The sequence below is a fragment of the Accipiter gentilis genome, chromosome 2, assembly GCF_929443795.1.
Source record: "Accipiter gentilis chromosome 2, bAccGen1.1, whole genome shotgun sequence".
NCBI classification, from domain to species: domain Eukaryota; kingdom Metazoa; phylum Chordata; class Aves; order Accipitriformes; family Accipitridae; genus Astur; species Astur gentilis.
Genome location: NC_064881.1, coordinates 52,708,611 through 52,724,505, shown reverse-complemented (window position 1 = coordinate 52,724,505; position 15,895 = coordinate 52,708,611). Strand labels below are relative to the sequence as shown.

The following is a 15,895-nucleotide window of genomic DNA, read 5'->3' as shown; positions in this document are numbered from 1 at the left end:
ACTGTCAGTGCAGCTGACCACGAACGGAGACCGTTCTGCTGGGAGACACTGGCACGGTTTTCTCCCGTGCCTGGACAGGAGTTGGGGCACTTGTGTGCGTTTCTCCAGCTCTCCAGGTAATCACAGCCAACTCTCTACAGCCTGGGTTTGTGATATATCTATAAAGTCATTCCCATTAGAAAGTCAATGTTTTCTGACAGATGTGACAACAGTAATCATAGCAATTTCCTCTGCTAAGTATAGGGCAAAACCTATCGTGTCACGGGTATTATTTTGCAGGAACTGTTAGCACGGCTTTATTTGTGCCAACCGATCTGTGGTATGTGTGCTGAGCTCCTCTTAGTGTTCGACAGCTCTTTTTTTGTCCCGTCTTTTTCTTTTTTTCCCCTTTGTTTTTGTTTTTGCAACATTGAACCATACTTCTTGCCTCTGCTAAAGGAAACACAACGTTTCTTTATACCATCTCCTCAGATCCAAACATCTCCAAGGCCGTGACTCGTTCTGATTATCTTCAGATCTACCTTCCAACACGGTTCCCAAGCCCAGGCCAGAAGCGGCTAGCTAAAGGGAAGGGGCACCAGAGCTCTCACAAGTGCTTCCGCACTCTCAGCGGGTGCACTTCGAAAGGAGAACAAAATCATTGAGCACAGAGAAGGCTTAAAAGTGCTGCACACACACACACGGACACGAAAGAGGGGGGAAAAAGAGAAAAGAAAGAAAAAACAAAGAACATCAGAAAAATGACTTTTTTTTTGCTTTGTAGGTTTTGTTTTCAAAGTACGACTATGAATGTGATCAATAACCAGCTGCTATGTATTAAATAAGGTCATTCTGTATGCAGTTTAGATTAGAGAGGGAGAGACTGAGAGACAGTAACTCGCTGCTCTGCTAATCCAATAAACCATTTATTTCAGTTCTGACTTTCAAGTGCAATTATCCTACTACAGTCTCTGCCTGCAGTTCGCGTATTTTCTTGAGTTCTCTCTTTGCAAAGAAGGCATCATCCAGAATAAAGCACTCGCTTGTTAGCAGCGGCTTTAAGCCGTGCACCAAGGTCATTTCTTTGTGTACCTGGTCAACCCAGCAGCAACCCAGCAGCAACTGATACCTCTGATCATCCAAACGTGCTTAAGTCTCCTCTTATTATCATGACCATGGCACTTCTCAGGCATCAAGATTCCCCTCTTTGCTGCACTGAGGGACCATGTCAACACTGCAGATAAAACATGAACCTGAACAGGTTCCTGTGTTTCTCCCCTGGCTGGAAAAGAGCTTGCTTCTAACCTCAGTTTTGCTGCCATCACTCAATTAAAAACCACTTCCACCAGAACTACTCAATAGTGCAATGACATGAATATTGAACCTCGTCTGTACTTTCTGCCTCTACCCTCTGAGACCCAATTTTAGGGCCCAAGGCATTTGCAGCACTGCAGTGAATAAAGCAGCTTATAGAATCATAGAATCATTTAGGTTGGAAAAGACCTTTAAGATCATTGAGTCCAACCGTCAACGCAACCCCACTAAACCATGTCCTGCTCTCTGTGAAGCCTAGGAGTGCAGCAAACAAGGTGACAGGTACCCACGCTCCCTCCGCTTTCATAGATAAGGTATATTCTGTATCTCCTCCACCAGCCTCCTAAGGTTTTAGGCTCTGCCTGTAGCCATGGTGAAGAGGCACCAGAACACCTTTTGCTCTCCCTGTCTCTTTGTAAACAACGTCTTCATTCAAGAATACTATCGTTATCTGCAGTGATAAATTGAATGCCATCAGTGGACAAGTGAGGGCGCACAATCCTGTCTTTCCTAGCAGCAGGTAAGGAGTTTCTCTGACAGCAACAGCAAGCCAAGTAAAGCAGTGGAAAATAACATACTAACATCAGCAGCCAGGCTGACCTGTGCATTTGATTTGACTCAGAGTGTCAGTGTGCCATTTCTGTCCTTTGCTTGCAGCGTGGCATAGCTCAGGGGTAAAGTCTGAGCAGGCTACAGACTCATTTCTAGAAAAGAAGATGAAGGGGCGGGGGGGGTCTCATCCTGGTGGAGCCAATGACAAAACAGCCATTGTCAACAGAGTTTGGAATTAACCCAACAGAGAGCCCTGGATGGTAGCTGCCACCTCAGCCAACCCCTAGTGAGATCAGGGTGATAAGAACTGTGGAGTCAGCTCATCCATTTATACTACAAAGAAAACCAGGTAACACAGGCCCCAGGCTTCAGGGATGGAGGCTGGGGTGGTGGCTGTGGAGAACGTAAAGAACCTCAGGTGGCAGCAGAATTTTTTTTTGCAGAAGAGGTGTCTTTACTTACCGGTCCTCCTCTTTACGCATCCATCCATCTACTACTCTGTTCTCTGTTAGACCTCCAAAGACCCTTTCCTTAAAGTATCCCATACCTTCGCTCTCCCTCAGCCACGTGCCAGCCATTAGACATGACTTCTCTGTTACACAGCCCATGCCACGTGCCACACTCAGCAATCCCTCTCCGATCCAGCTGCTGTCTCTAGGAGTTAGCAAAAAGAGTCAGTTTGCTCTCCCTAATGCTTGGGAGGATACATCAGCCTGGGCTGAAGCCATTTTAACAAAGAGATGAACTTCTAACCCTCCTCCATAGTAACACAGGGCTGCTTCTTGGATCTTTTGTCTCTGCTGCACTGAACGACAAGGCAAAGAGATTAAACCAACTGTGGTTTGTTTTTTTTCCTTTCCTTTTGTTTACATCTGCTTTTGCTTTTTGTTTGCATCTCCAATCTCTCTGCATTCCTTGCCTGGTTATTGATCACAACCTTGGGTGGTTTGGTTTTTTTTCATTCTTTACTTAGATGTATTGATAAGGCATACCCTGCCCGTTCCTTCAGTTTCTTATCTGTTATTCCATCTTTGGATACAAGTTTGTTAAAAACCAGAATGCCAATAACCATGTTCACCTGTCGAAAGAGAAACAACACACAATTTTGTTCTTAAGTGGGTCAGGTCAAACTTGGTAGCACAGAAGGAAAAAACCCAACATTTGGCAAGCTAAGTCCTTCCCATTTCTCCCGAAACCAGGTAGCACAGTCACACTTCTGCAGGCCACCACCCTTTATGTTCCCTCTCCACCCTGTCCCACCTCCCCTGGCCATGCATCGGTGAGTTCAGGAGAGCAGAATGCAGCTGGCAGCAGATCGGAGAGGTCACCATAAACCAGACAAAATCGTAAAGTTCTCAGATTGCTGCAGGGCTGTTTGAAGCCCTAAGTATGCCTGAGGTCTAGCGAGGAGAACTCCGGGCACAAGAACAATTTTTCAGGGTAATACAAATAGAAAGTGGCCGAGATAGGGGAGAGCAGTGGGTTGACGCTACTTTCAAAAGTGCCTTCTGAAGTCTGTGCTACGAAAGCAGCAGCATTAAGAGGATGGGGCGGTGCGGTGCAGACAGCTTGTCATAGTTCTTGCTCAGTGAACCAGCACCGCTGCTCTCAAAATAAGGGGTGGAGGGGCACTGGAGCAAGTAGAAACATCAGCTACTATGGTGGAATGTCTTGGGAGATGCTGCAGATGGCACAGCATATAGATTAGCCATCAAGTCATCTCCAAAAAAATCAGTGGCCAGGACAACTGCATACAGTCCTTTGGTCTGCTTTGTTAGGGTGAGAGCATGGATGTCTGTATCAATAAGGCATAAATATTCACAGTGAAATACAGGCTGTACAGAGCTGAGGTCTTGCAAAGTGATCCTAAGCTCCTCACCATGCTTTTCTGACTGCATTCGCTGCTGCCAGCTGCATCTGTTTTACAAACCTCATCCAAACCTCAGCAACCTCTGAATGTGAACACATTGGTGACACGTGAGCACTACCCTCTTCATGGAGGCACAGCACTGATGGTGGAAAAAAGTGACACTCTCCTGGTTTTGCTGTCAGTGAAACATCTGGTGTTGGTAAAACAATGTGCTAGATGCTCTTTTACCTGTGGGGCTTGCAAGGAAATGTTTAAGGCCAAATTCAGAGATGTGCAACTTTACATGTTAGCCGAGAGCCTTGCTGAGTTTAATAGACCCTTGAGAAGTGGTCCTAAGAGGCACCTAGGACACCACCTAGCCCAAAGAAAGGGAGATATCTGCTCACACCAAGCCTCCATCTAATTGCCTAAATCATCCTCAAGAATGAGCAATCTTTCTCGGTTTGGATTGCTGGTTTCAGCAGCACACAACCCAGCTCACTGATGTGGAGTCCATAGCTGGGAATAAATGGAAGATCTCACAAATAGCCCTCATTTTCTTTTGCATCAGCTGCTGGGTCAGTGGACTACTTTCCACAGCTGCAAGTCCATTTCTAGAGCTCACCATGGTAGTGTTTTAGAGAAACAACACTGGCAAGTCAGATGCAGTAACTCAGCCAAGGATCAGCAGGAAATCAAACCCTAGTTACGTGCTTGGAGAGAGAGAACCCTTTCAATCCACTGATCCTTCTTCACTGTGCTGGAGGCTGGTGAGTGCAAGCGAGACTTTGCTTTAAGGTGCAGCAAGGCGGTAGGAAAGATGGGGTTGAAGTGTGGCAGGCTGGATCGCTCCTGGGACTGGCCAACAACACAGCGTGTGTTCTCATTCATATATAGCAGGGGAGATGACAAAGTGCGGCTCTGCAATTGTTTTAATAAAGAAAAGCTATTTTGCCCAGTACATTGACCATCATGATCAACATCCTGCTCTGATCCTGGGTCTGTTTCTTTACAAAATCAGGGATATAACATGGACATGCTTCTAAACACAGCCACTCTTAATAACACGCAGAGTAGCTTTACTTCCTATGCTATCCAGAAGCAAAACCACAAGTCTCAGATTCAGCCCTTGAGATAACCAGTACCTGATGGCTGATGACTCTCTGTCCTGACTTCACCATGTCATGATCCTCTCCTTGCAGTAACCTGTTGCCTTCAACCTGCACGCAATTATCACCAGACTGCTTCACCTGAGCTTGGTGAGTAAAACTGCTTGCAACAGCTCTGCGTTTCAGGTTGCTAGAATTTTTAAGACTAAAGGTCAAATCTCTGCAGCCGTTCAGTGTTAGTGGACCGACTGCAAGTTGCACATCTTGCTGAAGCTGCAGGCCAACCATCTTAAGAATATTATTTTGAGTATCCTCCAAGCCAAAGGCCTTTTTCCAATGTGAAGAATAATAAAGGAGGGGGTGGAGAAAGAAGGTTACTACAGGTAATAGAAAAGTCATATTGATAGCAGAACTGCAGTACAGAGGTGCTTGAATGGCTTGGGAGGGGTAAGCACAAGTCTAGCCTGGCCAGGGCTAAGACAGAGGTAACAAGCTGAGCTGTAGCCAAGTCAGCTGTGTGCAAAGTCACTTGGGCATCTATGTATCATACTCATCAGAGTTTTGGGTGAGAAAGAGCTCAGGCACAGAGCCAAGTCCCACCTTGATCTGTGCACCCCTGCACAACAGCAGCTGTGTTATCTCTGGAGCAAACCTGCAGATTCCCCGTACAGCCCTGCAAGAGGCTGACTGTCTTTACGTTAAGCCGGGTAGACTGTCCCTCCATCGCTGACACAGTCAACCTGAAATCAGGACAAATTACCCAGAGAACAGACAGCCGTCCAGTCTTGTGAACACTGCACGCTTGAAAACTGTGTGTTCAACTTCTGGCTCTGCTAAAAGTCATAGTGTGAATTTGGGCAACTTATCGAGCTTATCTGCTTCCCAAGTTCCCATTTATAAAAAAGCTTTTAATGCTGCTTCTTCTTCTTCCTCAAGTTCCTCAGTATATATACCAACTCGGGCAGCGTTCACTTCTCACTTTAGCCAGCAATGAGTCAGGTAGTCTAAACTACACGTGTAGGCTCTCTCTCTAGGTACCGAATAGAGACAGACACCCCAAAAGAACATAGAATCATAGAATCATTTAGATGACTCACACTTCTTAAGATCAGCTGTATGAACCACCATTTGCAGGTATTGACCTCCCTGTAAGGTCATCTCCATTTCTGGCTTCCATCGTGAGTGAAAACCGAGATGCCAAATGGAAGCAGGCTCACGTGTTTTTCTCACACTTTAGAAATGCTAAGGAAAGCCAAAGGATTACTTCCCTTGTTGGCACAACAAAAGCAAGATGGCTTGAGGCAGCAGATTGACTGCCCCTTCTCTGGGCGCTACCAAAGCTCGCTCCCTCCTAATCACTGCTGTCTATTGATCATTCAAGCCATTTAGCCAGAGCTATCAGCTGGTATGTTGTTGGGGCAAAGAGCTAGTTCATCTGAAAGCACTAAGCCACTTAATGCTCCTGTCAATTATCCTGGCTATAAAGAAGACCCTGACCCCCATCAGCTATGTTACTGAGGGAAATCCAACTATCCTGTCTCTACAGAAACCTAATGACTGGCTGGCATGAATATCTGCTTATCCCCACTCTTTGCTGACTGCTATCTGAAGGCTCAACTATGTGTCGCAGCCGTACGCTAAAGAAAGACCCTAACTGATCCAAGCTTAGCTTTATTATAGAGGAGGGGCAACTGCTGGCTTGTCTCTGTCAATGTGATGAAACGATGGCACCAAGGTGGTTTGATGTGCAATGACAGCAGCGAGAATAAAGGCAGCAAGAGCTTTTGTGTAGTTATTCTCCCGTAAGCCTGCTCTTGCTGCGGGGCAGTTAACCCCCCAGGCACTGCACACACACAAAAAAAGCCTGATCCGAAAAAGAAATGGCAAGAAATTGCGAGTGTCAACAATCTAATTCCTGTGGGAGCCTCCAGGGCACTTGAGCCTTAGAGGACATACAGCTCCTCCACTGGATGAAATGCTGGGCTGGAGAGAAACTGCAAACTGTGACTTACATATGGGGGCTCAAATGTGTCGTTAAACCCATCTGAAATTGCTGCAGAAGGGATTTCCTAGAGGACTAGCAGTTCTCAAATTCTTTGAACCCTGACAGTCCAGATTTCTCAAGACCAGTGAGGCTTCAACAGCAGGGAAGCTTCGTGAAAGTACGTCATCTCTTGAGTGTCACCTTCAACTCCAGTAATAACTGGCCAAGACTGGCTTTGGTGCTGTGTTGGAGTCAAGGGTGAGGGGACAGTAGAACAGGCTACCACCATGCATGAGCTGGTAGGAGTTTAGGAATGTTCACTTTAACCATGCTATCTCTTTGAACTAGAAGTATAGTTGATATTTTTAGGGTCACAGAGGACCCCCTCCACACTGATTTGAAGACCTCCATTTCACCTGCAAACAAAGCAGCTGCCCACATGCACTGGGTATCTGGGACAGACCAGGAATAAACGCTGTCTGTGGAGGCACAGCCTGATTTGAAACAACCAGTAACAGCAGTTTCTGAAGGAGTTAATGTCAGAGTTTTCCACCATCATCCTGCGCTTCCATCCAGATAGGGCAAAACCAAGGTAAAGCATGAATCAGATGTCTAGGGGACTCCAGAGCGGACAGAGGTGGAAGGCTGAGAGCTGAGGCATATTATATTTCAGAATCAAACCCATCCCAGATTGCTGGCTTCTAAGACTTTGCTCTTTATTCCTGAAGGAGAAAGCTATATAAAACATGAGTGGAAATAAAGAGGGACATTCTTGGGTTGAAAGAACAAGGAAAGTGCTATAAGATAAGGAGGAAAAAAAAAGCTTTCTGCCAAGCTTAAATACCAAAACGACAGCAGCCGCCGGTCCCACGAAGGCATAGAGAAGACCTCCCTCTAACGACAGCCAGCAGCTGGAAAATGAAGAGAGAAAAGAAAGTTACCCCATGGCTAGCATCACTGACAGGCGCATGTTTTCTTCCTTCTCTTTGCCTGCAGAGTTCATCCTGGGAGGTGATACCCCATGGCAAAAAAGTCTCAGACTTTACAGCGAGCAAGTTTTGCTTCCCATTTCTCGTGAACTTGCACAAAGGCTCATTTGCTTGGGGGTCTGCCTGCAGAATGGCATTTGATTGTCGACAGAGGAATGCATGCAAAATTAACGATAGCGCTCTCTTTCAGACCAGGTCCTGGAAGCAGTTGCATCAGTTTGCTGGCAAGATGATGCTCTTGTCCTACTCAGGTGAAAGAGTAGAAACAGTAGAAGTTGTCCCTCACTCATTTGCTCAACACTATGCCTGCTGGGGGCTCAGGTCCAGGACTGAAGTACATTTCTTCTCCTGGATCCTCCCTTTGAGTTTGCTGCCATGGGGAAGTTTTACAACACAGCAGCGAGGTGGGAATTCACAACACTCCTTAAGTGGATGCTCTTAAGGAATGAGCTGAAGGTGAGGTGTGTGGAAACCAGCTTGTTCTTTCTCCCTCACGCCACGTAACCTGACAAGGACTTCTCCTTTCTCCACTGACCACATGTGGAATTTAGGCTCCTAAGCTGCCTGGTGCCTACACGAACTGAGGGGGTTCTTCTGCCTAAGTGCTGATGTCTGCCCTATTGGTGACTACCACAGAGCCAGTCACTCTTGATGACATTTCTAGTCAGCAGACATCCCATCAAAAGAGTCCAGGATGAGGCATCTACACTCAATCAGATGAATCACATCCTGAACTCCATCGACTGCCTTGACCAGATTTTCACCATCCAAGCAAGCAGTGCACCTAACCCAGATGGAGACATCACTGGGGAGATAAATCCCATCTATCATGTAAACAGCATGAATGTGCTCCAGGTGTCCCCACAGAGCTCCTACTGCACCATACATTCACATGCAGATCTCACTGTATGCTGACATCCCCATACTGACAAACTTGGTGTTAAAAAAAAAAAAAAAAGCAAAGAGAGGCAGGGGAAATCTCACCCCGCTCCCATCCTTAGAGCTAAGCATCACCGGCTGTCTGGATAGCCACCAGGGATTTTCAGGTTTGACTGTAAAGTCAGGAAGGAAACAATTTTTCACTGTGAGAGTGACCGAGCACTGGCAAAGGATGAGAAGGGGGGTTGCGGAGTCTCCATCCTTGGAGACATTCAAAAGCGGTCTGGGCATGGTCCTGGGCAGCCAAGTCTAGGTGACCCTGCTTGAGAAGTGGGTTGCTTGGACCAGACGTTCTCCAGAGATCCCTTCCCACCTCAACCGCTCTGTGACTCTGTGACAGTCGTGAAGAGTTACAGCAGCACTGGAGCTGAAATTTCCATTTTGTGGGGAATCCAGCAACATAGAGCATGGACACATAAACTAGGTACTTCAGGGCAAGAGAGGATGCAAATTTACACTGTGTCAGCAACCCCACGGAAAGTTTGCATGCTTTGACACCGCAGTACCCTGGAGAAAATGTGCGATGAAGTAATCCTGTTTCAGCAGTAAACTACCGTGCCTTTACCACGGGATAAGAGCAAACAACCACAATGGAGCGATGACTTTCTCAAAGCTCTTAACCCAGCTAACCCTGCAGTAATTCAGTTATGTGCCTGTACTCTCAGCAATATGGTTTCATTCTGCATCAGAAGCAAACCGATGCTGCCTTTCAAAGTCTTCCAGGAAACAAAGCCTTCCTGGAAACTTTTCAATTTTGTTGATCAGCCTCATATGTTTTTGTATCAATTCTGACTTGCAGAGGTGTTAATTTTTTGCCCCCAAACACAGAACATTTGGGGAAAAAAAAAAAAAGTATTTCAAGTTGAAAATTGAAAGCAGGACATTCTGGTGTTCTCTGAGGCCTGCATCTTGTTTATTTCTAAATTAAACCTGTAATGTGCTAATTTAATCAATTCTGATTTCTTCCTGATAGCAAGTCGCTCTGTCACAAACTGTCTGAGCAGTTGTAAGAATAAAATAAATAATCAGCTGGGGAGGGAGGGAGGGAATAAGAATGAAGCTTTGGAGGGCTGCAATAACTGGAGGTCTCCCTAAATCCAAGGAGAGGGCAGGGGGAACCAGGAAGGTCCCCAAATCCCAATCTTTCCCCAGACCTTTTTCTCCAACTCTCCGTCCTAATTTTGAGACCATTTTTCTCAGGGTCTCTTCCAACCGACAGCTCAGGCGAAGAAAGGAGCTGACAGTCCTGCGCTCCAATTAGCGATGAGGACTTGGTGCAAGGAGGACTCTCGTTCATGGCAGGTCCCTTGGCAGCCCCTCTTCCCTTCTGAGCATCAGGCTTTCTGAAGGTGAGTTCACACATCACCGAGCACTGGTCCTCATCCCTTCTGACTGCCTGACCTCCCTGCCTCAGCGTTTAATCGAAGCATTTCCAAGGCTGTCGGAGGTGGTGGTTGACAGCAATGGAAGGGAAAGGGTGAAGTGATATCCAAGAAGGGGAACCGACAGCAAACTCCAGCAATATATTAGTCTCGTGGAGATGCTTTTAGCCTTGTGCCTACAAGGCACAGAAATATTTGCATTTCACTAAGAAGTTCCCCAGTACTTGCCAAGGGATCTCTTCGCAGATCTCTTAAATAAAATTACCACTGGAAAGGAGTAAGTGAATGGGTTAACAATGCTCAGCAGCTCCAGACTACTATTTCTAACTAGTGCTTCCCCGACCGACAGCAGCTTTTGTGTTCAATGCAAAAGACCTCTTTGCAAAACATCTGATCCTTCCGTCAATCTGCCACAGCAAAGACATGAGATGGATGGCTTTTGTCTTGGTCCTGCGAAGAGCTGACTTCCACTGAGAACCTCTCAACTACACCGTACAGCTCTGCCAGCAACAGGTCTCACCTCGATCATGTGCAAAATTAAGCAGCCTCAATGCAACAGCCAACATGTTCGTATAACTGAGACTCCCGCTGGGAATCAGGGCTGTCCCACCAGTGTTTATACAGAGATTAATATTGAAGCTGCTGAGATACCTGCAGGTGACAGAAACCCTGATGCAATGACACACAAGGACCCCTGGAAATTTTCTGTGTCCTGGAACTGCTCTCATTACTCATTAAACTTTTTGTGGGCTGTCTTGTGGGGAAGGATGTGAGTTCCCAGCTACCAGCAGCACAACCTCAATTACTCAGTTCAAGCTTTAGGAGGCAGTTTGCCAAGATTTAGACATCCAGATCATTCAAGAGGGGTCTTGGTTCCCATCTTCCTCAGTTTTCTCTTGAATACATTATATCCATGGGTTCTTCCTCCTAGGTTTTGCCTGTTCTAAGTCTAGCTCATGCAATTCCTTACAGTAAGAGAAAAACCAGGTGGTAACTAATGGGATCCTAGGAGGTTGCAGAAATCTCTCAGGATCCCTTGGCATAATGCAGCCTTTTAGGTGCAAAATCTTTGTCAGCTAAATGAGATGTGGACTTGTAGTATATGTTGCAGGTTTTTTGTATTTGTGTCGAAAATGAGTAAATGAACACAAATCTCTTTCTCAAGGAGTTATGGCTCACCCAAGGCTCAATGTTCTCTCTACATTTCTTACTGAATCAACACACTGTCATGGCATTTTCTTCTCAGCTTTGCATTTGCAAACTGCAACATGAGTTAAAACTGAAAACCATGTCGAAATGACAAGTGGTTTTGCTTGTGCCTGTGGTACCATAGATCAAGACCTGTTTTTTTGTGAAAGGGGGAAAATACTGGGTAAAAGGAGAGTTATTATTCAGGCATTCAGCCTAATACAAGGAGGTGAGCAGTGGTGGGTATTCTAGACCTCCATTATCTCCAAGACTTTCTTTGAGACTGGAAGTACAGCCTGTACCCTACTCCAGCAGCAATCCAAACAACTGCAAAATCTCCTACCAAATGCTGTTCAGATAAGAAAAAGGAAAAATCCTCCTCCCCTCATTGGAGATGGAGAGTTCATAGCACTCCAGAAGAAGTGTCCTGAGCAATAAAGGCCTCTGAGCGAATGGCTTCTGGGGAATCACCACTTAAAAAACAACAGAGACACAGTTCCATGCAGTATGTGTTCAATTTTTAATTTGAACCTGCTCTCCCTTCTCATCTTACCACTCGGTGGCCCAGTCTGGCGAGCTAAAGGGTAAATATGAAATATTATCTACAACCTTCCCACACTTAGCACTGTCTCTGCTCTCTCTACATTACAGCCTGGAGACATGGCCAGCCCTTCAGCTGCTACCACATCTTGATGAAGACAGGCCTCCCTACTGCTGCTCAGCTGTGTTTTTATCGTTCCGGAATAGCTTCATCCCACGTACAAAAAAAATAAGACAGGACAAAGCTGGGGGAAATCTTGCTTAGGGCCCAGGTAGAGTACCCTGTTGAAGGTTCCTCCCTTAACTTGCTCCGCTGCAGTTGGCCACCTTGACATACCTTGCAGATAAACAGTTTCAGTCATCATGGCACAGAGACACGTTATGCATTTCACACACTGTCCCTTCCACCAGCTTTGCCCTGCAAGTCTGTAACACCAAAGTTAGTGCTGCAATGCCTTCAACGGTTGCAGCTGTCCCCAAAATGCTCTCATGACCATGTCCCCTAGATGGATGTCAGCATTTTTTTACCACTGTAAGTGGGATGAGAAAAAAACCTGATGTTGACTGTCAAATCCTGCGCTCAGCTAAATACCAGAACCCTGCTTTGTCTTAATGCCCACCTCCACAAGAAAATCAACGAGTGCTAATGCACTGCTTTTAGGATCCAGAAATTGCAGGGTTGGAAGAAGCTTTGAAAGACCCTGTGAAGTCCCTTACGGTTCATCATGTCAACTCTTGTCCCCTGCTTCACAGGGAGGGACGTGTTGTGGCTAATGTCTTTCCGTCCTTCCGCAAGATGGAAACATTGTGCCTTGGAGGTCTGCCACTGCCCATTTGAAATGCCCTGTGCATGCTGTATACTAACTAAAAACAAAGCTAAAATAGCTCCCGAGCTGTAGCTTCAAGATTTTCAACTGCCTCACACATTTCTACAATGGCCAGAAACTAACAAACATCCTGGGACAAGTCTGTATTCTGTTTACATGCCTTTAGTATTAGACAGTGCTAAATCTAGGTCTGAACAACCTTAAGTTTTCGGAGTTCAGCTCTGAAATTACTGCTCTGGAATGTTGGCTTTGCTCTAGAAGAGAAGTAAACCCAAGGGCCTGCCCACACATAAAATGTAGGAGAGCTTTTCTGCCTTTTGAGCAGGAAAACAGGGATTAGCGTGAATGCCCTGCAGTGTGTCAGGGCATCCTGCCTAGCTTGGTCCACAGGAATATTTGTTTCACGTTTTACAGCGATGCTCAGCACCATTTTACGCTCAGCATCACGGCTCATGAACCCACTTCGCCATCCACCTGGCACAGCGGCGTACGCCCACTTGCCCCTTGCTGCATGAAAGCAGGGCAAGGACGACTTAACCAGCGCCCGTGGGGACATCCACGCTGCTTGGGGCAGAGATGCTGGCTTGAGTGCGTGATTGCAAGTTAGTTCTGGTCAGCTCTGGCTCTCGCTAAAGGCAACAGCAGGGATTACAACAAGACGGCAGTGTTAGGAATGTCTGATGGGGTCTCTGTGGTTGAGAGGAACTGTTGGTCCTCTCACAACTTTGCTGGGACTCACCAGCTTTACCACGTACTGGGGCTGCGGAGTGGAAAGGAGATGAAAGGAGGACCCAAGTGGATTTGGCAGGGTGCGTAATGCTCCCTGCTCTTTTGGTGACAAGCACCCTGACAGCAGAGTTAAGAAACGGTGTCACTCGGGCTGTGGCTCCTGCTGGGAGCACAGGATTCCCCTGCCATCCCCGAGGCAGCCAGCCAGGCAGGGAGGCAGGCAGCATCCAGCCCTTGGATGCAAGGAGCGACAAGAGTCTTTAGGGCTGAAAGGAGTCAGAGGATTAGCAGCGAAAGGAGGAGAGCTGGTGTGGTTAAGCGTCCCCTGGGAACGATGGAAAGTCAGCGCAGCCCTTTTGGCTACCTCGCCGGTGTGCCAATCTGAGAGCAAAGCAGGAGTCCGGCAGGTTTTGTGAAGCGTTGACACCCTTTTGGCTGCAGCCTGGGAAGGCTTTGCTCTGGGGCGGGGAGATGTTGGCAAGCAGTGGTCCAGGGCAGTGAAATAGGGTGTGTGTGCTTCCCTGCACGTTCCTCCTTTCCCCGCCCAGGCTCTTTTGTGTGGTCAACGTTGACCACAAAACTCTGTAGTGGCCCTTAAGCATTAATGGGGAAGGAGCTACCGAGCTTTTTGCACCAATTCCCACCAGTCTATAAACAGGAAAGGAAGCATAAATATTTAGGACGTCCCTCCAATTGTCCTGATGTTTGTTCATTATGAATTGTTCTCGTGGAGTAAAGTGCCAGAAACAGCAGCCCCGCAGAAAAGCTAAAGGAGATTTGGGATCTCAGCGGCACTTCTGAAAACCAAGCTGTGTGTTGTCCTCTTCTGAGGCATACAACCAGCACTGGATCCCTCTCCACCAGGACACACTGAAGCCAAATCACCTAAGCTGGGGCAGGCAAGTCGGGACAGGTACAGCCAAATCATCCTGATGCCAGCACAGGCTTCAGGAATTGTATCTATGGATTTGCATTTGACAAAGCCACCTTCCTGAGCCCTCCGTATTGTACAGTAATTTAGACTGCAGTAATTCAGACTGCAAAGCAAACGGAGAATGCTGCTGTGCTGGTTTAATACTCTCCTGCAATCAAAATGCAAACTTTGAACCATTTGGTCGTGGATGTGCCAAATATGGTGGGAATTGAGGAAGAGCAGGGATTCCAAATGACATTTTCTCAGTGGACTTAACTGAACCCTCTGTTGCTGGCCACATCTCCAGCTTTTGTCTTAAACATGGGAGACACCACGTGGGACACAAACCACTGGCCAGGAAGGCTCTGGGTAATGATGGGCTGCAGTAAGGAAGGGTCTTATTCATTGCTCCATAAAATGGTGTCCTTTGACTGCCACTATGCATGAAATTTCTAAGCTATCTTTTTCACAACACAGTGAAAAAATAACATTTACTTTTTCTTTTTTTTTTTTTTTTTTTTAAGTTGTACTAATGCTCAGCTCTGAGTGAATCCAGCCTTGCCTTAACGTATTTTTTACCTCTGCACAGTCTTATTCCGCTATTTCTACCCTGCCTTCCTTCCCCCATTACATGGAAATAAAAGCTTCCTAAAGGCAAATCCTGTGGAGTTCAGAAAACAGGCAAATTCAGATATTGCTTTCAAAACCTTGGTTTGAAAACTCATGCTCTTTCTGGTGCCTAAAACTGAGCCCAGCTCTTTTGAAAACCTGGGACCAATCAAGCAAACCATTAAATAGATAAACACAAAATCTATTTTTAAAAATCCTAAACTTTAAATATTCCACATTGCCCCCTAAAAATTAAATTAAAAAACCCTCTAAGTAGAGGTGCTTGGATCAAAGTGAGGTCGTATATGCAACAGTTAAATCTAACTAGTCCCTATGAACTTGTTTTTAAAAGAATACACAATGCACCTCAGCCAGCTGATGGCGTAAGGAGGCAGGGAGGCAGGATGGGTCCTTTCTCTCCCATCATCCCTGCTTCCCTCTGCCATGGGCAGCACACCAGAATTTAGCTCCTACCCTGGCTCCTGTGGGTCAGTGACTGGATTTTGACAAAAAGGATGGAGGGTGAGACAGGAAGAAAAAGGAAGGAGAGCTCCTTTACTTACTAGTTCACGGTGCCGTACCCCTTGGCTTTAGTAAATCCCACGGAAATGGCAACCACCAAGGCGGGGAGCCCTGTGGAAATGAAACAAGAGAAAATTGGTCATTTAAGCATATGTGCAGCTCTTCTCCTACTCAACCGCATAATATACCCCATTCTTCCCAGTGTTATTCTAGCACCATCTGTCCCAGCCTGGGTCTTTGGCAGAGACTGAATTCAGGACCTTCAGACCCAAAAGCATGAACCCTTGTTACCTCTGCTAATGAAGTAAATGCCATCAGCTGTAATCAGCTCATATCCTGCTGTGGTCTCAGCAGTTGTGTGGGGACTGACAGTACATGCAGATGCATAAAATATATTTATTTTATTCTTGGGTGCACAGGCTGGCCAGGAATATATAAAAGTGTCTCCTGAAGATGGAATATTCAGCCAC

At 46.4% G+C, this 15,895-nt stretch overlaps 1 protein-coding gene across 10 annotated transcripts in view; it reads right to left on the bottom strand.

The window, feature by feature from the left end:
* ADGRB1 (adhesion G protein-coupled receptor B1) overlaps nt 1-15,895 on the bottom strand; it is a 282,552-nt gene that overhangs the window by 36,397 nt on the left and 230,260 nt on the right. For all 10 annotated transcript variants that reach the window (XM_049825103.1, XM_049825138.1, XM_049825130.1 and 7 more), the window contains 3 exons: nt 15,467-15,536; nt 7,632-7,698; nt 2,838-2,923 (listed from right to left, as the gene is read on the bottom strand). In XM_049825103.1, the coding sequence (XP_049681060.1) occupies nt 2,838-2,923; nt 7,632-7,698; nt 15,467-15,536 (223 nt within the window). The remainder of the gene's footprint in view (nt 1-2,837; nt 2,924-7,631; nt 7,699-15,466; nt 15,537-15,895) is intronic.